Source organism: Cibotium barometz, chromosome 1 (genome assembly GCF_041138505.1).
Source record: "Cibotium barometz isolate CiBa-2024 chromosome 1, ASM4113850v1, whole genome shotgun sequence".
NCBI classification, from domain to species: domain Eukaryota; kingdom Viridiplantae; phylum Streptophyta; class Polypodiopsida; order Cyatheales; family Cibotiaceae; genus Cibotium; species Cibotium barometz.
Genome location: NC_141046.1, coordinates 45915688 through 45938662, shown reverse-complemented (window position 1 = coordinate 45938662; position 22975 = coordinate 45915688). Strand labels below are relative to the sequence as shown.

Genomic DNA, 22975 nt, shown 5'->3' with positions numbered 1-22975 from the left:
TTGGGATCTTGTGGAATTGCCTAAAGGCAAGCCTGTCATTGGAACAAAGTGAGTGTACAAAGTCAAAAGAAAGTCTGATGGTACTACTGACAGGTACAAAGCAAGACTTGTGGCTAAAGGCTACTCCCAGAAAAAGGAAATAGATTATGAAGAGACTTTTGCTCCTACTTCAAGAATGACCACAATAAGATCAATGATTGCATTGGCTGCTCATAAAGGATGGAAAGTGCATCAATTGGACATCAAAACTGCATTCTTAAATGGGGATTTACATAAAGAAGTATATGTAAATCAGCCCATTGGTTTTGTAGTTCCTGGTGAGGAACATAAAGTATGCAGGTTACGCAAAGCATTGTATGGGTTAAAGCAAGCTCCAAGAGCTTGGTATGATAAAATACATGCTCATCTAACCAGCCAAGGATATGTGAATAGTCCAGTTGAAAGCACATTGTATGTGAAGAAAACCGATACCGATATTCTCTCAGTCATCTTGTATGTAGATGACATGCTCATTACAGGTACTAGCAAAGCACAAATTTCAAATTTCAAAGCTGATTTGAAAGCTGAATTTAATATGTCAGATTTAGGGCCTTTACACTACTATCTCGGCATACAGATTATGCATACAGATGATGGCATTGTTATGCAGCAAACTAAGTACATAAAAAGTTTGCTAAAAAGGTTTCACATGGATGAATGTAAGCCCATTTCTACTCCGGTAGAACCAGGTGTACGGCTTACTATGCATGATATTGGAGAGCCTTTTGAGGCCGGCATTTAAAGCCAGGCAGTGGGATGTCTCATTTACTTGTGTAACAGGAGGCCAGACATATCTTTTGGGGTGTCTTTGTTGAGCAAATTCATGCACAGCCCAGGCACAAGGCATTGGCAAGCAATCAAACGCATTTTTCGTTATCTTCAAGCTACCCCAGGCAGTCTTCACAGCTACAGTAGATTGTGTATGGTTGAGAAGATTATTGGCTGATCTTCGTGAGTGTCAGCAGACACCCACCACCATTCTCACTGATAGCCAGAGTGCTATGGCCGTGGCACAAAATCCAGTATTTCATGCACGTACCAAGCACATTGAGATTCATTATCACTATGTGAGAGAGAGAGGTTACATGCAGGGGAGATCAGTTTATCTTACTGCCCTGCACAGGATAATGTTGCAGATCTATTCACAAAGGCTTTACCTCGAGAAAAGTTTGAAGCTTTCCGCAAAGCTATGGGCTTACTCTTATACAGAGAGTGATCTGCTACCTTGTACAGGTTCACACTTCCACTACAGGGGGGATTTGTAGGCATATGCTCACTTATGGTAGTGCTATGTGTGAACAGGGCTTAACCAAGGGCACTTTTCCCATGTGGTTTTTTCCCTTGGATATCAAGTGTGAAAGGGCACTTTTCCCATGTGGTTTTTCCCCTTGGATATCAAGTGTGAAAGGACACTCTACATATAATATTTTGTACTTCTATATTATATGGATGTGGCACACATGCAAGGGTTGACTTGCATTTTGTGGCTACCACACTTTTGGCTGCTCTCTCTCTCTCTCATTTCTGTGTGTGAGCTTCTCTATCTTGCACCTAACCCTAATGTGCAGGTTTGTGTGTGTGAGTGTGTGAGTCCAACACCAACACTAACGTCACTGTCTTCTTGCTCCACACTTGTTGCCCCTTCTATTCCTTGATCCCTTGCTTTGATGAGGTCCTCTTGCAGACATCTAGAACCGTTTCACAAACAATAGCCCTAGTTGTGTTTGATTAAAACACCAAGAGATGGCCAATCCTTGGGCTTCCAACTAATAGAAAAGCCCACTCTCCCTGTATCGACAACACACTTGAAGAGGATCCCATTTTGTCGGTAAGAGACTAGAGAGTCACCTTTTCATAAATGGCCCCCTTTGATAAGACTTTGAAATTTAAATACACGGCAAGGCCACCAAAAGTTATTGAGAGAATCAGATGCATACCTTGCTAAAGCATGAGAATGTAAACATGTTCATGTAGATAAAAGTCAGATAAAGAATGAAGGCATCAGATGCAGACCTTCCTTTTGAGCCCTTGTAGGCGCGAAACGAGGCTGGTGAGGTGTTGCACCGCCTCCTCTTTAGACATATCCTTCTCGACCACCTCCGCAACTCCGGAGACGACGGCGTTCATCTCCTTCTCAACGAGCCTATGGCTTGCTCTCATGGATTTCTTGAGCTGCTCGAATGGAACCTTCATCAACTGATACTCCAGCTTAAGGGACTCTGCAACGTGATCGTTCAGGCGAGATGGTGGAGGAGCAGCGACCCCAGCAGCAGCAGCAGGAGATGGGGTCCCATTTGCAACCGCTTCTGCTTCCATGGAATACAGACAGACGTAGATGTGTGTATGGGTATGTGTACAAACACAAAATTGCTTCTTGCCTGCCTCTTTTCGTTCCCAATTAGAAGGGCAACATCCTCTGCCCTGTGAAAGATCCAAATTTTGGGATGCGAACGCCTTGCCCCGCTTTCAGAGATGCCGATATCTTGATTTATTTTATCTTTTGCTTATTTTGCTTAATTATATAATTGCTTATGGTGTATACTCGTATATGTTTTTATATAGTTTGATTATATTATGTAGGTGAATAATAAATCGGTTAATCTATGATGAGAGAGTGCCACCTATTCACAATTCGGTTAATCATTTGTGATGAGAGAGTGCCACCTATTCACAATTCGGTTAATCATCTTTGATGAGAGAGTGCCACAAGGGCCTCGCCCACGAACGCATCATCTCCCGCCATGGGAGGAGCATCTCTCGCCAGCTCAGTCCCACCACCCTAAGCACCATGCAGCAACTCCCAATGAGGGATATATTAGGATGAGGGTAGAGAGCTATACGCTTTCAATTCTAGTACTAGCTATAGCTTTTCATTTTATTTTTTTGGGATCTTTTGTGCTCGTGTGCATGTTGGCTTTTGTGCCACTCTCAACAACCAGAGCAGGTTTTGAACCCAACACCTTCTGCATGGGACTTCAACACCTTAGCGCTAGGTTTTATCTCCATTGGTAGCTTTAGCTTTTTATTTTTAGTTCCTAACATTTCCATTTTTTATGTAACTCAGACATTGTATCACATGGACTTGATGTAATTATTTTGGTCTCATAAGTCACTTTGGCCTTTTGAAGACGTTAATATCTCTCTCTCTCTCTCTCTCTCTCTCTCTCTCTCTCTCTCTCTCTCTCTCTCTCACACACACACACTCAAACATATCTCTCTCTCTCTCTCTCTCTCTCTCTCTCTCTCTCTCTCTCTCTCACACACACACACACAAACACCCCACATTTCCAACAAAGCTAGGCCTCTTATAGGCAAATACTTCTCTTGTTTTTAATGGAATACTTCATGTGCACACACACACACACACGCACCGCACCACACACAAAGGCAACAAAGGTAGGCCTTTAATAATTATTTTTAATGAAATCTTTATACAATGGATCTTTAATTGAATACTTGTTTTTTTATTTCATTTTAATTCAAATATAAACTATATAGGTCCTTTTCCTCCTAAAAGTACATTCTTACTTTTAAAAAAACTTGTAAATTTCTAGGTATTTGGATTTTTTTAAAGAAGCGATTTTGAATTGAGAGAGAGAGAGAGAGAGAGAGAGAGAGAGAGAGAGGGGGGGGGGGGGAGGGAGGGAGGGAGGGAGGGTGAGAGAAAAAGAAGAAGAAGAAAGAATGAAAGAAAATGGTATTAACATCTAGGAAGGCCAAAATGGTAAGATAACGGAAATATCATAAAGACCATGTCACTCTTATGTTAAATCCATGGTCTACCATAGAAAACAAAAAGGAACATCCTACTAATCCACTAGTAAATCTAACAATCATTCGATTATGGTTTTTTTTGTTTTTCCCTCTTTGTGGGGGGGGGGGGGGTGTGACTTCCCAAGAGCTCTTCCTTCATGGTAAATTGTACACTTGATGCTTACTAAGCTACTTTGACTTTGGCTAGTTCCACATTCTTTCGCTTGAGTTGCATTAGGGTTAGCATTTAAGATTATTTGAATGTTTTTAAACCTCCATCTTATGGAGTTTGGTCTGATAAGTGAATTGGAGAGAGAGAGGGGGGGTGGGGGGTTTAATTTCTATGTCTTGGGTAAGAAGTACACGACAAGAAAGGAGGAGCCATGAGGATGCGAAAACAAGCAACAGTAGGAACACGAGAGAGAGAGAGAGAGAGAGAGAGAGAGAGAGAGAGAGAGAGAGATTTTATTAACGTCTTCCAAAAGACCGAACTCGGCCTATGAGACAAATCGGTGTACCTGTATGGGGTATCCTCTGTCATCCCAACAAAATGAAAAAATACTGAACTAAAAAGCTGAATCTGGGTGTGCAATAAGTACAATGAGTGGGGGAGGGGATGGAGCTCTACTACTAGGAGAATGCAAAGCTGTATGCATGGAGTATACAATCATGATATGCAACCTAGCTAGCTCCATCCTGTACCATACTGGGGGTATAAAATGGTATACATCAATGAAGGGGGTGTCCACAACTCCCTGAAGAACATGCCTGGGTCTGCTCTGAAGCGAGCCAGTCGCTCCGCACCCTCTCTATGAAACTGAGCTCTGATCTCTATCATCTCTCTCTGGTATAGGCGCGGTGTCCGAAAGCCAGGTGTCCTCTGTCTCTTGCGGGCTCTGAGTGTCTCTGCTCTCTGGAGAGTAATTCCCTGTCGTGTAGGGGCTGGGAGTGGGATGGATCTCTGAAAAAATGTAGTAATCTGTGTCTGTCGTCCCCCCTCTGGAGCTGTCTTATAATGATGTCTCTCTGTGACGCTATATGTCTAGAATGAATCTCCTCAGTATGCGCTGGTCTGCTGCCTCAAAGATCTGGCGTAGGGAATGTGGCTCTCTGAATAAAATAGGATATCTCTCTCTGATGAGAGGGAGGGGGGGGGGGGGGTATTTTGAATTCTCTGTCTTGGGAAAGAAGAAGATGACAAAAGGAAAAGAAGGAAAAGGTGTGAAAAATGAGGAGGAGGAGGAGGAGGAGATATATATATATATATATTAACGTCTTCAAAAGTCCTAGAGGTTCTATGTGACCAAAAAGATAATACAATGTATCCATCATGAATACTGAACTATGGAAAAAAAAATTGTACAAAACTAGTTACATAAGCTAAAGTATCCATGATGAATATTGAACTATGGAAAATAAAAATTGTACAAAACTAGCTACATAAGCTAAAGTATCCATGTGATGTTACGTGATGACAATGTGTGGCATCCTCCTCTAGGACAGAGCACAAAGCAGCCATAGTATCTTCTCTTTGAGCCCTAGCTCCTTGGAGGAGTTGAAGCAGCCACACAGTGTCGTGCCCTTAACCTCTCCATCCATGTGATGCTATGTGATGACAATGTGTGGCGTCCTCCTCTAGAACAGAGCACAAAGTAGCCATAGTGTCTTCTCTTTGAGCCCTAGCTCCTTGGAGGAGTTGTTGGCTTCAGCCTAGCAACCACTAAACAGTGTCGTGCCCTTAACCTCTTCCATCACTAATGTCAGTTCCTCCACCCACTCCAAGAAGCCATATATACAAATCAACTCACCCAAGGGTTACTTAGAGAACTCCCAATCAATTTTTTGATTTGGCCATCTACGCCAGCTCTGCCCATAAATTGGTGGATCAACCCAATTTTGCCACCTTCCACCTGCCCTCGCCACCCTCAACGTGTGCAAAGCTAGATTTTTGGCCTAAAATTTTTTGCATGATTGGATTCCTCGCAACGTCCTAAGCCTCCCAAGCCAAAGATCGTCCAAATCAAAGTTCGTTTGAGCATTAAAAAGACCTCTACAAATTTTCACCTTGTCCCAAAACAGAGCTGAACCGAGCATAAGGGTGCGTGCAGGAGTCTTCGAGCCACTCATCGGTGGTACCAACATCAAAATACACCAACCAAGCGCGGAAAAAATTCAGCAACAAGTACTCCTCCATCCCTACTCCTTTTAATATATTTGCAGGTTTGCAAAGAGCTACTTGCAATGTTACTCATTGCAATCAGAACTAATAACTTGCAATATATTGGGGATTTTGCATCTTTTGCATTCAGTTGGGTATAGAGAGTACACTCGTAGACATTATGTATTTGGGGTGCTTTCTATCAAAGACAAGCTCACTAACTACCTACTGTTTTGTAGGCTTATATGATGAAGCATCGACTTGTAGTAGCCAAAGGGCTTTGGGCAATAATTACAGGAGATGAAGAATATCCAGTGTCTGCAGTGCACAGCAACCTACTTCTATTACTTCTACAAGAAGTGTTACAATTGATTTAGTTATATAAGCATCCGCATCTCCTATTGTAAATCAAAGACGAAGGGAATCTAGAGATGCATAGGCATATGCCCTCATTTCTCTCTTAGTGAGGAGAGGAACAATATACTACATATCTATTCCTGTGCCACTGCAAAGTTGGTTGGGATGCACTTATATCACTTTATCCAGAGCTCCATGAGGCTCAGGTGGCCTATTTGAAGAAATAACTTGACTTGCTGGATGTGAGGGTGACTCAATGGTTGACAAAGTGAAAGACCTTCGAGAGCAACTTGCCAACATTGATGAAATCATTCTAGATAGCTCTCTAGTCAATTACTGCTTTACCTGACACGTACCAGGGTTTTTCCACTACACTCAGGTTATTGAGAGGGGTAATCCCAACTCATTCTCATTTGATAAATTGGTGTCTTTACTCCGATAAGAAGAGCAGTCCAAGGTGAAGAGGTTTGGCATAAAGCATGGGGATCAAGCCTTTGTGACCCAAGGAAAGGGCAAAGGTAAAGCATTTGGTACCAATGGCAAGAAGCCAAAGGGTGGTTCAGCTACCTCTTCTGGTAAAGATGCTGACAAGGGTGATAGTGAGAAGCCCAAGAAGAAGGCAAACATAACTACTGTCAATGGAATCCAAGTCATTACATTAATGAATACAAGAAGAGGATTGCAAAAGAGGAAGAGACGAAAGACTCAGGTATGTGGCCGATGCATCAACACTTGGTGCTAAAAAGAAGGAATCTACTAACTATGCTCAGGATGAATGGGCATTCCAAATTCAGTGTATCTATGATCCTTCTCTCCATGAAGCATGCATGTCAATGGCAAATACACATGAGTGGTATTTTGACAATGGAGCGCATTACGCCATAATGCCACTTGTTTACTTCATTTGAGAGATGCACCCAAGGGAAGTATAGTTACATGTGCCAAAAACTCATCTTATCCAATCAAAGGAGTTGGAAAGATTGTGCTCAATGGTGGAACAATCATGCTCTCCAATGCATCGTTTGTGCTAGGAATTAAGAAGAATATACTGTCAGTTTCAGCCACCATTGCTGGGTCTGGCCTAGCTGTTCGCTTTGTTGATGAGATGCATTGTGCATGATTGCAGTGATGGAGATCTTATAGTTGCCTAGCTGAGTCTGGTCTAGTTGTTTGCTTTGTTGATGTACAGGTGCATTGTACATGATTACAATGATGGAGATCTTATAGTTGCCTTAGGTACTTTATGCCATGGTCTTTGCAGACTTGATGTATATGAGAGAGCTATTACACATGATGCACTTGCAAATGCTACCACATCTAGCATGACAGATGCTAAGCTATGGCACGCTCAGTTTGGTTATTTAAAATTTGGTAGTCTACTTTACCTTCAAGATATGGTTTTCTCTTTGCCTCCACTTGCACCACCCATCAAACATGTATGGGAGAGTTGCATATTGAGCAAAATGCATCCCCAAAGATAGTACAATGAGGGTTGTCCAAAAATTATAACTTGTTTGTAGTGATGTATGTGGTTCGATGAGGACACTATCTATTGGCAAATGCCTCTATTTTGTTACATTCATTGATGACCTTTCTAGATTCAGTTGGGTCAGGGTATTTATGTGTTTTAGGCACTTTTAGCACATGGCTAAAAATATGTTCGGGTACAAACTGCAGACTCTACGTATAGATAGAGGGGGGAAGTACATGTCAAAATAATTTAATACATACTTGTCTTAGGGGGCATTCAACACAAATGTACAGTGCCATGTACACCTCAGCAAAATGGTGTATTAAAAAGAAATAATAGATCTCTTATATGAAGATGGCATGATGCACAGTTAAGGGCTAGAATTTACCTCATAGGTATTAGATGGAAGCTCTTATGTGTGTAACATATGTGCTTAGCATGTGTCCAAATAAAGCCTTGAAGACTCTCACTCCTTACAAAGCTTGGCATGACAGAAATCTATCAGTGGCTCGTATGCGTTTCTCTGGTTGCCTGGCTTATGCTCTTGTGTGTGAGCAGCATCGCACAAAGCTTGAGAATAGGGTAGCGAATGAGCTTCAAGGCACCCCTTTATGGAACACTATATCAAGTATCCTCACTCGAATAACCTAGATCTGATTCATTTGTTGGTTTTTGGTTTTGAATGCATTAAGATGAGAGACACACTTTGAATGAGGGAGTGCCACATGAAGAGTAAACGCAACAAATCTTTGAGAAATAGGAATTGAGGGTCCTACGCCTAGCCACTTGATGCTACATTAGAGTCTAGAGATAATCACTACGTGAGTACTTGGGGGTTGTGGTGGTGTGAGTTGGCCCACTGAGCACTCATCTTTGTTGTCCTTCATTCATTAGTGTTTGAACTTGGAATGAGTTGGTAGCAGGTCGTTAAGTATGTAATGGTTCCATGTGTGTTAACATGATGTCATCAGTGGTTTCACTTCCAATTTGCTTCATAAAGGTTGTTGGTAATTAGACAAGTCCTAAACTCGGGGTCCCACCCTTAACTTGAGACACCATTTGCTCAAGAAAATGGGGCATACATGGGGATACCTTAAGTTTCAATCATAATCATATTTGCATATGGGATATTTCCACAAGTCAGTATCACTACAACAGAGATGAATCCACATGAATCCACCACAAAATTAACAACCTGGTGCTAAATTAATTCCTATAATGTATGTTATCACTTGTAAGAAATTAGACGGGTCATGTACTTAGAGTCCAGTTAGCCAACCTTAGGTCAAGGCACCCTACTACTCGCAAAATAGGGTGTGCATGGGGATGCCCACTAATTTTTCCTTTAGATCCCCTATAATGGGGTTAATGGGATATTTTCACAAGATGCCATGTGTCAATAAAGGAGGTGTGTTTTATTCTTTTCCAACAATGTCAAGCATCCTCACTCTTATTTTTGCTCTTTTTTATTTATCCCCATTCTACTCCAAGCCTCCACTTCCTTGATCCATTGCCTAGCCTAGGAGCAACATAGACTAAACAATGCAACGAAGGATTAAACAATGCAACGAAGGATTAAGTAAATGCACCATTTTTAGATGCTCTAGCCTATTTTTGGAGGCTATGTCCTATTTTGGGCATGATGCAATTGCTTTATGTTGAATGGTTGATTAAATAATTTGCTTTATGTTGAATGGTTGATTAAATAATTTGCTTAAGAAATTGATTTCACAAATACCTAGATGCTGATTCTTATGTCACTTCTTGATACAAGAATCAAGCTTGTGAATAATCACATGAAAACACTTAAAAATACTTAGCTCTCAAATGACACCACATAAGTGAATATAATCTACCCCCTTCATGTGTATGGCCTATCCCTACATATGAGTATTTATATATATTCAATGCAATGCTCTCTCTTTTCTCAAAATAGAGAGCTCTATTGTAATCAAATTACTTGAGACTAGGGGAAAGCTTTTAAGATTTACAAAATATTAAAAAGTGAATATTACCAAAGTCTGCTTCAAGTCTAAGCTTATAAAATTAATGTGCACAAGCTTGCACATAAACAAAATAATGTGCACAAGCTTGCACATATATACAAAACTTGCTTAAAATTGTGAATGCCTTTCGAAAATAATTATCGCCGATGCCTTAATCTTCCAAGTCTCCCCACCTACAAAAATATATGATGCCTTAGTCTTCCAAGTCCTCCTTGCCTATTAAATATCCAACAAATAATTTGGTAAATTCAACACAATTATTCATGCGCATCCGTCGGATGCCTTAATCTTCCAAGCCTTCCTCACCTACAAAATATATAGCAAATTATTTGGTAAATTCAACACATATTCCATAGGTAAACAAACCATTACCACACACATGTACTCTAGGAATCACCCTGCCAATAAAAACCAATTGTAACAAACATTGGAGGCCCCAAGCATAAGTTAATGTGCACTAAATGTGTATTAATATTTATAATCACTTACAGTATTTACATAATTTGGCAACATGATGTGAGGATTAGGCGAAACTCAATGATTGGAAAAGCTAGTTGATGGTTCATCACTTTGATACTAGCAATTAAGGTAAATTTTGGAATTGTGAAGACAACCTTTGTCTATGGACTCTCTAGGTAAGGGATTATGTGGAGTGCAACAATAGAACTCTACATGATAGAGAAAAAACCTGACAAAACTATAAGAGATTACATCTTACACATGAAAACCCTAAACTCATACAAGGGATATGTACAGACATAAGTCATTAGCTATGAGGAGACATTAGCCCGATTACTAGAGAGAAATCATTACTATGGATGTAACTAAGGGACGGTCTTTACATTAGATGGATGTAAAAAATGCATTTTTACATGTGACTTATAGGAGGAAGTATACATGGTGTAGCTAAGGATATGAGGCTAACGATACTAATTCTTTTTGGGAGTGCTATTATTAGCTAGAGTAGTAAGCCACTAATGGGGGTTTCTTTGTTGTATGTAGAGAGGATGCGTATAGGGGTGCTGCTATGGCTACATGTGAGGTAGCTTGGTTTTAAAGGCTACTTGAAAATATGGGTGAGTCCATGGATAGGGCAATTGTCATTTATCATGTGACAACATGAGCATCATATAGTTGGCTAGTAACTTAGTGTATCATGCTAAGATGAAGCACATTAAGGTGTATTATCATTTTGTGAAGGAGAATGTTCTAGTAGAGGTGATGTGGATTTGGTTTATGTCAACACACATAGAGAGGAAGATCATGTGGCCATTAGGAAAAAAGGGAGCTCATTTTGGGGCCTTTTACGGTTTGGAAAAATAAGCTCTCAACCAATCAACAGAGGGCCAACGTAACGTTGGAAATTCACAAAAATAAGAGAAAATAGATAAAAGAAACAATACTTTATGTAGGTACAAGCGTGCTACATTAATGTGGAGATTGGTTTTTTATTCTCACAAGATCTTTGGACATGAAGATAGAATCTAGTCTGACATTTTCTCTGATAAGGGCCTTCCCGCTTCCACCTTCCTTTGAACTTTGAAATGTTGTGATGTCTTTCCTTCGAAAGGTCTACCATTCTACACCACTGCCTGATTATGCAGCAGCCTCTTCTTTTCCAAAACTGCTCCCTTGATCCTGTTTGGCTTAGAGTAAGATGTTTCTTGTCAACTGTCTATCTACCCACTTTCTCTTTCTTGAAACTTCACTTTCTTATCTTGTTTACATTAATTTGCTGTTGTTACAGATTCACAAGGTCTCCATGGTGAATAAAAACTATGGCTATTCTTGTGGAAGATGCTCTGTGGATGATAATGCTATGAAGGCAGAATTATACCACACATCATTACCCTGTCGACCTGCTTCTTCTATTTCTTCGGTAGAGAATTCAAGTACAGTCAAAACGGAAGGAACTTGGGAAAGGTTTAGTGTTTCGAAAGGAGCATGGGTGCTCATGCAACCTAGTAAAAGAAAGAGACCCCAGACAAAAAACATTTTCTTGGCGTCATGGAAGGAAAGAGTACGAGATTTTAAAGTCACCAGAGGGAAGATATCGGTGAAAGAAGTTTTGATTAAGCATGTGTACATGCATAAAGAACTTGTCTTGCGAGACTATCCAAATGATCTTCCGCAACACAGGCCTAATTGTATATTTTTCTATTGTTGTTTTGTTCTTTATGAGGTGTATGGATTTTTAAGACGAAGCTTTCTTTCTTTGCTTATTGACATTCTTGTGTTATTTTATTTCAGATTTATACCCTTCATCGTATGAGACATGGCAAAACATCGATTATATTCTGGGATTTATAGATATTTTATATGGATCAATAGGAGAACAACAATACCAAGGTCGATGTGCAACAGAGCTAGCTCAATCGGGTATATTTTTTACTGATCATTTTTATCAGGTGGCTGGACAATGCTAACACACATGGTGTGTTAAGAAAACAAGATCATCTGACTTATCCTAGTCTCATTAAGCACTGCTATTAGTTTACTTTACCCTATTGATTCATATTGCTTTTTTGTAGCAGGTGCTCAAAAGAAGAGAGAGTTCAATAAAATGCAAAGACATTGAAAATTTGAAAATTGAGATAACACAGACTCCATAAACAAAGGTATTATATTCAATAAAGTAAAATTTTGTACAGAAGTGTTTAATTGTATATGTAGAACATATTCTTGACAACCATTTTCTATTTATCTACAGCCTGATCCAGAGGTTACTCTACATGGTCCAAGCTCTCCGTATCATCTTTTTTTGGAGAATCTATTTTCTGCTACTCCATCCTGTCCTGTACAATCTCTTGGTGCTGCTCCATTGTCTCCTCTACTACCCTTGGAGAATCTGTTTGCTGTGCTGCTCCATCTTCTCCTCAATAACATCAGCAGCAGGTCCTTGTTCCTGTGGCTTCTCCTCATCAGCACTAGGCCCTTGAGAGCTGCAGATACAGAGAAGGTTGCAGGAGCTGGGCCCTAACATAGTTGTCCATATTGAGGATGAAACTTCAGTGAATAATTTTGACTTGGCAAAACCATGCTTAGCAGCATTGGCTCATAAGAATGAGTATTGCTTAGATGCTATCATTCTTGCAATGCTCTGATAAGTGTCTTTTATTTTACATTTGTTTGCAAAACAATCCTTCTTGTACCTCCTTTACACCCTACCCTAATTATTGTTTGGTCCAATGCAGCATGATGAGAAGCTAGCTTAACCACGCTGTACAACATACAGTTCGTATTATTGATCCTGCCATTTCCTCCAGGTTAAGAGATGCAAAGGAAACTCCCATGGATATTTTCAATTGGTTCATACACTGCAATTTTGATGCTATCGATGTTTTGCTACTTCCATACCATAACAGGTATGTGGGTGACTGCTTCTTTTGGGATTCTTCTTTAAGATTGAGAACTCTTGTAGCCTTTGATTTCTTAATGCTTTTTTCCTTACATAGTGACCACTGGAGCTTTGCTTTTATTGATATCCAGGAGAAGCAATGCTTTATATTCAACTCTCTTAAAAACACACAGAGAGAGCTGAAATTGTAAGTGGTGTGTGTGCTATTTTTAACTTTAAACTTTATTATTTTGTTTTAATGCACACTAACTGAATTATATGTATTGTAGTTGTATTAGAAGGTTTCTAGATGCATTGGATCACTGTCCTCCTAATGTCAATCTTTTGGATTCAATAGAGTCAATAAATTTAGAGGTAGAAAGTCGTTTCCCCTACTGATGTCTATTTCATGCTATGCCTTTGAACCTATTGAATAATTTTGTTTTATTCAGATGTTAACAGTTTCTAACATATCTTTCCAACTGTACAGACACCACAACAAGATGATTCAAGTAGCTGCGGGGCTGCTGGAGAGTGCTGATCAGTGCCAAATATATACTTTCAAGCTATTTTGAGATAGGACAGCCAGACCTTGTAAGAAAAAATAATTTTCATTTAGCTTCAAAATAATTGATATTGGTACAAAGTGTTCTAAATCATCATATGCCATTGCAGATGAGAGAAGATAGCTTCAGCTCGAACTATGTATATAGTTTCAGAGCTGATACAATTTGGAAGTTTTTGAAGTATGCCTCTCCCAAACCTATTGTACCAGTGGGTTACTTCAACAACCTTAACCTCATCTACCTTCAACTTTCTTGTAGGTGGAATCAATAATATATCTCTCATCTTGATGTCCTGCCATACATTGCATCTTCAAAATATTTCTCCAAGTAATCCTTTGCCATTTCCTGTAAGGAAAGGATGGCAGTCCTGTTCCACCTGAAACCAAGGTGCCAACTATCACATATGTCTTTCAGTCTCTAAAAAGGTGCCTTGGGGATTGCAAAGCCTATAGCTTTCTATTGCTTCCTGATCTCCTTTAGCACACCTGCACCATGTTTCAATCTCTTGGCCTTTTGCTGAAGCTGGCTCACTGGCTTCCCCTTCCTGCCATGTGCAACTCTTCCCTTTGGAGGCACACTAAATTCCTTGATACCTGCCCCAGTTGCTGCTATACTGCAAGCCCTAGCCCCTTGCCAGCACTCCTTGCAGTTGACTTGGTTCTAGCCATCACTCTGACAAGCTGCACACAAAGCAATGGAAAGAGATTATAGCCATGGAGAACATGGAATGATACAAAAAGGCAATGACAGGGGTGGATGAAGCAACATTTATAAATTTGCAACAAAACGTGATTTTGACAGTTTGAAATTCCTAATAGCTCACTCTCACGTTTTCCTATAAATACTTGAAGTAACATGTTGGTACATTCCTACAGTGATTTCTCTGTCTTTACAACTAAATACAATACATTAGGAAAACAGGGAGCTCATTTTGGGGCATTTTAGAAGAGAGAGAAAATAGGCTCTCAACCAATCAGGAGTGGGCCAACGTTACGTTGAAAATTCAACAAAAGAAGATGAAAATAAGAAAAATAAATAGTACTGTATGTTCATAGAAGCGTGTCACATTAATAAGGTAATCCAATTTGATTCTTTAAAAAATTTATTTTTTTTGCAGAATTTGGTGATTCTGACACTGCAAGCGCGTCTGGAACGGCCCAAAACCCCAAAAACAGCACTTGAAACGCTGGAATCGGACATCCGGAGGCCCGGAAACGGCCAAAAAAGGCCCAAAAAGTGAGATTTGCAACAAAACGCGATTTCGGCTGTTTGAAATTCCTAAACTCTTCTCCTCACGTTTTCCTGCAAATTTATGAGGCAGCCTGCTGGAACATGCCTTCAGTCATTTCAACCAGCCCAATTCAAAAGTCTTTCTGCTTGTGGTATTTATTTTAATATCTAAGCTACATCACATCCCAAAAGTATGTGTTATACTATTAAACAAGAAGATAAGGATATAGAGAGTCTTACTGATCTGGAAGCTATCTGTGGGTGTGCTGTGCTGTTGATGAGTACCGTGTGCTGGGGATGAACCTGTGCTACTGGTCAGGATGCTGATGGTGCAGAGTAGGGAGGTAGGGAGGCAAGAGAGCTGAGAGGGGAGGGCCAAGATAGGAGAGATTAAACAGGAGGGAAAAGATTAGTGCAAAATACAAAAAAGGAAGCTACTAAATGATGGAGCCATTTTTTCACACGTGTGGATGGGACCCAGATCTCTTGGAGTTTGAAACTTGGCACTGTGAATGGGACACTTTTTGCCTTGGAACTTGTGCCAATCATGATTTCATAATCAGTTCCATAACCACTCTTCCCTCCCAGTCTTTCATCCTTGCCAGCACCCTCCCATCATCCTTTTCCTTCCCTCTCTGATCCCTTCCTACTCAACACACTCCATCCAGAGTGCAACCTGCCTGAAGACTACTACCACTGCCAGATCTCCAGGTTACCTAGGCTGTAGCTCAAGTTTGGGAGAGAGTAGAAGATTCACCAGTGCAACTCCAACAGCATGGAAAAGGAAAAGAAAGGTCAGAGTTCTATATCCTTTTCAATGTTTTTTGATATATATTTCTTCCATCCATAGAATTCTTGATGTCCAGATATCTGGGCAATTCCCATCCACCACATCCCATATCCCAAATTTCCACATCCTAGTTTTATATTTGCAACAAAATGTGATTTCGGCTGTTTGAAATTCCTAAAGCTTTCTCTTCGCATTTTCCTGCAAATTCATGAGGCAGCCTGCTGGAACATGCCTTCAGTCATTTCAACCAGCCCAATTCAAAAGTCTTCCTGTTTGTGGTATTTATCCTAATATCTAAGCTACATCACATCCCAAAAGTATGTGTGTTATACTATTAAACAAGAAGATAAGGATATAGAGAGTCTTACTAACCTGGAAGCTATCTATTTGATTGGAGATGGATATCAATAGAACCTAGAAGTTTGCAACAAAATGCGAGGAGAGTGCTTAACATTTTCCAAATAGCCCTATATCGCGTTTTCCTGCAAATTCCTATATTTCTTTTGGTTTTCATTTCTTCCTCATTGTTTTGCTTTCTTTGGCCCTGGGGAATTCTTCCTAGTATCATCTACTGTCCAGGAATCTTTGAGGTGATCCTAGCATTTGATTGGAGATGGATAGCAATAGAAATGGAAAATTTGCACAATAAAATGCGAGGAGAGTACTTGACATTTTCCAAATGGCCCTACATCGCGTTTTCTTGCAAATTCCTGTGTCCCTTTTGGTTTCACTTCTTCCTCATTGTTTTGCTTTCTTTGGCCCTAGGGATTTCTTCCTTGATGATGAGAAAAGTTTTGCATTGGAACAGTTGATTCTCAGGCCCCTCCTTTCAAGAGAAAGTTGGACTTTTCTGCTGCTATACTTAGACCACAACAATCACCAGGTGAGTCATGTGTGCTCATGAAGGGAGTTGTTTGGTGATATCCTATACATTCCCTGATTGCATATGTCAGCATATAGAATTCATGATATATAAATTTTGGTTTAGGCAAAAGGAAGAGACTGGAGCAGAAAGCTGAGTCTTCCCTCTCAAAACAAAAGGAATCAGAAGAGCACAAATCTCCAAATTTGCTCCTATTTGACTTTCTTCACAAATGCAAGGCTCAGAGGAACTTCCACATATACCACAGTATTTTCAAACAGGGAGTTCACTATGAGCTCTGTACTGGAGCATCACAGAGATTTTCTTTTAGATCGTTGGGATACCTTCAAACAACTGACAGAGGCAGGAAGAATTGTGGAAGGTGAAAAGGTTTTTGTGCATATAAATCATATTGTCTCCATTGACAGGCTGAGGTACCATGTGAATAGAAGATTTGACAACCTGCCTGAGAAATATAAATTCAACTGTAGCTTGCACACCAGAAAGTGTAGAGTGCTTGAGGAAACCATGGCATTCCTTATGTACATTGTCTTTAGTCAGTACTCTCTAGAAAAGCAAGGGCAGGAGGCTGAAGAACAAGACACATTTGAAGCAGAGGAAAAAGAGGATGTTCCTGTGGCAACAAAAATGGTAGAGCAAGAATTAGATATCACTCTCCAGGAAAAAGAGTCCAATCAAGATCAAAAAGAGAGTTCCGATTGGTAGGCCCTGGGAGTAATAGGATTTAGTCATCAAATATAGCACAAACATTATGTTGAAGTTGAACTGATTTGTACAAAGTCTTTGATCCTCTACCTTTCCCTTTTGCATTTGTCCCATCACCGTACGACACTTCAATACTCTTCCCACACTCAGTAGCTTCTAAATGCGTTTGACACTCAGTACACACTCAGTACACACTTAGTAGCTTCTAAAAGCGTTTGACACTCAGTACACACTCAGTACCTTATTGGTAAGGATCAATAGTGTGTCTAGCATAATTAAGTAGTATTGATTGAATTTTCTGTGTGTAGCTCATGGATGTATTGATGCTTGTTTAATATAGATCACATGTTTCAAAAAAGAAATACTTTTGATGGAGTCTCAAAACATATAGGCATAACACCAAGAGTCACTTGTTCCACAAAATAAAAATCTATTGATTGAGTTTGAAAACATGTGGACATAACACCAATAAGTTACAAACTGCTATTCATGTTTACTTGTCCATTTATGGTTTCTAAATATCTTCGAATCCCTCCATTGTCTATGTCTCTTTGCTGCCACATTGAATTGTCCAAAGTCTGTCTTCGTCTTTGCTTTTGGGCTAGAATAAAAGCAAGCTTGACTTTGGAGCTAGCAACTTTTCTTTTAGCATGCAGCCTCTGTAGTATGCCTCGGTAAAACCATTGGAAGACTTCCTTCAGACTATTTGCCTTTTGACTCCCTCCGTAGTGTTGTGTGTGTCTAAAAAATGCATTACGTGCCATGTAGTGAGACTTCTCCATGCCTTGGGTAGACCAAATTGCTGGGCATCCATACTTTTTGACAAAATAGGGAAGGTGGTTGTAGATGATATGCTGTTTTCACAGAGACATAAGAATGCATAGTAAGTTATAAAAAAAAGAGGATCACACTTAAGTAAAAGAAGAAGACAGAACTTTACCATGTAGTGAGTTATATTGCAGGCTGTCCATGCGTCTTTCATTGACTTCCCAAAATGTTTAATTGCCTCTTCAAAGTTATTGTAATCACTTTTTGTCCATGTTACATTGTCACAGAACATGAAGAGTTGATCAAGAGACCTCCACACCTCTACCTTCACATTTCGTGCTTCTCCATCTGCCTCATGATCTTTCACGACATTATGGACTTGCTTCCACAATCCATAATTAATCCTTGAAACTGTTCTACCTTGCCTTACTTGCTTACTACTGTGTTTGGGTCGAGACAAGAATCTTCTTGCCTTAACACCACCAATAGAGGGCTTGATTGGTACCTCCTTGCCATTGGTAGACTTTTTAAAATCCTTTGTGATATAAACATCACCTCCATGCAGACCTATATCAGATAACACTTTTTCCAAGGCTTGAAGAGCATCCTTTCTATTTTTTTCGGAACGAAGTTTCCAAGCAAATCCAATATACAAAAATACCAATTTCTCAATAATTCGACATAGACCATGCAATGAGCATATGTGAACATTACATAGTGGAATGTCAAGAATGGCCTTGAAGTCAGCGTCAACTTTATCTCTATTAGGTGCTCTCTTCCACCATTTGGAATCCATTACTTGAGCTGATTCTTTGTAGTAAAGACAAGGAGACTTTGAGTTGCCTCCTTTACTAACGTTATACATGCACTTAAGCGTTTTAAGATCCCCCGCTATGTGCCACTCTACTTGAAAATCACCTTTTCCTACAACATGGAGATTCTCTCCTCGCACTTGTCTTTTATTTATTCTTGGTATTTCCGTGTGGTGAAACACCCAATCTAGTGTTTCATGGTCTTCTATCTTTACCTGTGATTATAGAAAACAAAAGTCTTACTATAAAAGATTTGAAAACAATGACTAAAATCAAGTACGAAACAAAAAAATGATCATACCTGGAATGAGCCTAACCACCATATGTGTTTCTCCGACTGCACACTAAAATACTTCGAACTCGCTTCAGTCAATGATGTATCAAGTGCTCCATTCATCAATGCAATAGTAATCCTTTCCATTTTCTTTTCCTTTATAACCTCACACTCATCCAGTTTGATAACAAATTTCAAAATGCCTTTGCACTCCTCAAATGTTATTCCATAAAACTCGACCATTCTTCTTTGAAGTTGTTGTAGATCTACAGATATATTGTTCCAAGGGTCATACACAGTGGTTCCTTTACCACCATGAAATATTTCTTCAATATGCTTGTCAATCTCATAGTCTTTTTGTAACATGAATCGTGGAAGTGTGGCAGTATCCATGTAAATATTTTGAAAAAGTGCAATCATCAAGTTCAGTGATGGATTCTTTATGAGAGGCCTGCACACGTCGTCAAAAGAGATGCAGAATCTTTGGGAAACAAAAAAAAAAACCAAGGAGATATTTAATGCAAAATCGTGTTAGTTAGACAAAAGATTATCTTATTCCTGTATGAACTGACAGTTCTGTAGTCTTTTACTGACAGTTCTGAGCCACGTTTTCATATTTTACTATTTTTGAGGTCTTTTAGGAGAGAAATAAATAAAAAAATAGTGAATTTCTTACAGGGCCCCAAAATGAGCTCCCTTTTTCCCTAATGTGACATCTTCATGAAGGCATTAGGTATAGAGAAGCTTCATAGGTTTAGAAGCTTACTTGGAATGCATGGTATAGAGTTGAGCTTTTAAGGAGGGAATGTTGAGATATATGAATGAGATGCTAGGATGACACCTCCTCACTTATGCCACTAGCATGGTTTGGTGAGGTTATGGTTAATATATTTCTAATGGTTTACAAGATGTATAACAACCATTTTAGTTTACTGGAGTCATGGCGTAGTTATAGCATTAGCTCATATAGTAAAGTTTACACTGACACCTTATATGTTTTAGTAGTAGATTACTTTCTCTTTTAGTATAACCACTTATCTTTATGTTATGGGTGTAGAGAAGTCAATAAAAAAGAAGAAAATTCTACCATTCATCTCTCTTTTGTGTGCTTACTACTCTTATGTATGTGAAGAAGTTTTATTGCAAGGAGCTCAAGAAGACTACCATCTAGACTATGTCTACTCTTGTGTATATGTGTAAAGAAGTTTGCTTATAAGGAGCTCAAGCTTATCCTCTCCCCTACATTCTTCTCATGCCATGGATTCACATGAGACCTATACAAACAGTGAGAAAATCACATAAGAATCCTAAGAAGTATATTCTCCCCCATGGAGATAGATCTTCATTGGCTTCTTTGCTATGTTAAAGCTACATGAGGTCTATACAAAGTCTATACAAATAGTGGGAATCTAATCTAAGTAAGATCACCCTTCAAGCTAAGATAGTGGCTAATAAAGGTGACAAGGAGCCCATGAGCTATGAGCAAGCCAAGCTCCTAAGTAACTAGATGCAATCTTAACAAAGTCAAGTCTGAGAGGTAGAGAAAGAAGCCAAACTCAAAGAGCTCATTGAGCCTCGGTAAAAGATTTGAGGCAAGTGGCTGAATACTTTAATTTCTACAACAATGGGGACATAGTGGTACACAATCATAAGGCTCAAAGAAACCCAAGTAGAGAGCCTCTCATGCCTCTTATGATGGTCCCAAAAAGGTCAAAGAAGTAAACCTTACTAGGCCCTAATGTAGAACCTATTGCCAAGGACCTCACCCTTGAGCAAGAGGGATATTTGGTAGCCTTGCTGATGTTTTTTCTTAAATGTACACTAATATGAAGGAAATTCTTCCGAAAGTGGTAAAACACACCATCCTTCTCTGTGGAAGATGAAAAATCATTAAAATAGACATATGAATCCCAAGTACAGGAAAATGGTCAAAGATGAGCTAGACAAGCTCATTGACATGTGATTTGTTTATGAGATAGAGCACATCGAGTGATCTCATTGATATTGATCATTCTAAAAAAGAATGAAAAAATCTAAGAGTGTGTTAATTTAAAAAAGGTTACTACATCGCAATTAGTATCCCTTGCCATATACTAACCACATGTTGGAGAGAATCATCAAAGGAAAAGGCTTGAAACTATTTAGATGGCTTCTCATGGTATAACCACCTGTTAAAAAGGTTACTACCGCCATATCACAAACAATCGCTATCCCTTACCAATGTTGGAGAGAATCACCAAAGGAAAAGGATTAAAACTCTTTGGATGGATTCTCATGCTACAACCAAGTGATGATCAATTAAGCTACTCAATATAAGATAACATTTGCTATGGAGTGGGGAGCAACCTATGCTTTACCTCATGCCATTTATTTTGACCAATGCCCCCACTACCTTTTAATGCTATGTATAAACATAACTTTGGAGATCTTGGAGATATTTCAGTATTGGAGATATCTCCTCATCCTAAAGTAATAAGTCCTTAAACGTGAGAGGAGTAGGCATGACACCAACATTTCAAAGATGTAAGAAAACTATCATATTAAGTCAATAATATACACTTAGAGACATTGTTGAGTAAGATTTGTAGAGATGCTAATTACAACCATTTATAGAGATATTTGATTATGGTGAGAAACATCTCCATTGCTTCACCTTTATTCACAACTTCTGTTGTTGAAGCTAATTCTAAAGATTATGAATCCTTAAGGGATTCGTGGTCTCGTACTCACTCTCTATAATAAAGCCCATGTTTTTGTAGCTATGGAGACATGACGAACCATAGTTATCCATGAAAGTGACGATGGCACAAAGAGCATCTCCATCTAAGCTTGGACAAGGTCAATAGGTGGTATAGGATTACCATTTTGTTGGTGGTGGGTAGTGAACATTAACACCAATGACGGTGTTCAAAAGGTAATAGGAGGAAAGAATAGCGTTAAGATTAAACTTCTAGAGGGGATAATTGGTACCAGTAAGCTTTCCATCAGCATCAAGAATGATGGTGGTGGTGGACAGGGTCTTACAAAAGATGCCATTTCTCCTAAGGGATTACAGAATGATGGTGGTGGATGTGGTTTATAGAAGATGCCATTTCTCTTAAGGGATTACTAGACAACAATTAGCAAAGAAGTTTTGCATGGAACCGGATCTTTGATACCATATAAGAGGATATAATGTGCCGTGTATTCTCTTACATGGGGGTCATAATGAAGTGGTGCCTATTGAGGGCATGCATATTGGTATCAAGGCTAAAAAATCTATGATATATGGAGGAGAGTGTGATCGAGCTCACCATAATGTTGTGGTTAGGAGTCTTGGTATGGGGGACAAATGGGAAGAGCCTCCCTTTTGTTATATCCTATGCTCTTCAAGAATTCCTCATGCTAGCGAGGAAGAGAGTGACCCCTCTTCTCTCTAACACTTCAATTGCTTAGGTGGAGGCTTTGGCCTTGGAAAGGGTTTTCTACCTTGGTGGATGTGAATGCAAGAGTGAATGAGGATAAAGCTATCTCCAAAGGGACTTGGGATATTGGAGCTCCTTCTTTAGTGGTGGGATCATGGAATTCACATTTCATACTGTTCCCTTAGATAAAGCAAGGATTCAACACCTCCTCTTCCTCACAAATTTTCACTAATTGACCTTCATGATGGGACATATGATGAAGGGTACTCATGCCATCATGACCCATGTTACTATGTCAATACAATGATTCCATGTGAATTAACACATGTATATCCTTTGGAAATGAGTACATGAATGATATCAATAATGGTGTCTACTTTCATAGGGGACCAATGAACATGGGCAGAGGTTCTAGATTGATG

At 39.5% G+C, this 22975-nt stretch overlaps 1 protein-coding gene across 1 annotated transcript in view; it reads right to left on the bottom strand.

The window, feature by feature from the left end:
- The window catches only part of LOC147642067 (LisH/CRA/RING-U-box domains-containing protein), a 96142-nt gene extending 93637 nt beyond the window's left edge, over positions 1 to 2505 (bottom strand). Inside the window, exon 1 of the mRNA XM_086802539.1 lies at positions 2053 to 2505. Coding sequence (XP_086658665.1) covers positions 2053 to 2355 — 303 coding nt within the window. The 5' untranslated portion in view covers positions 2356 to 2505. The remainder of the gene's footprint in view (positions 1 to 2052) is intronic.
- Positions 2506 to 22975: the final 20470 nt, after the last annotated feature.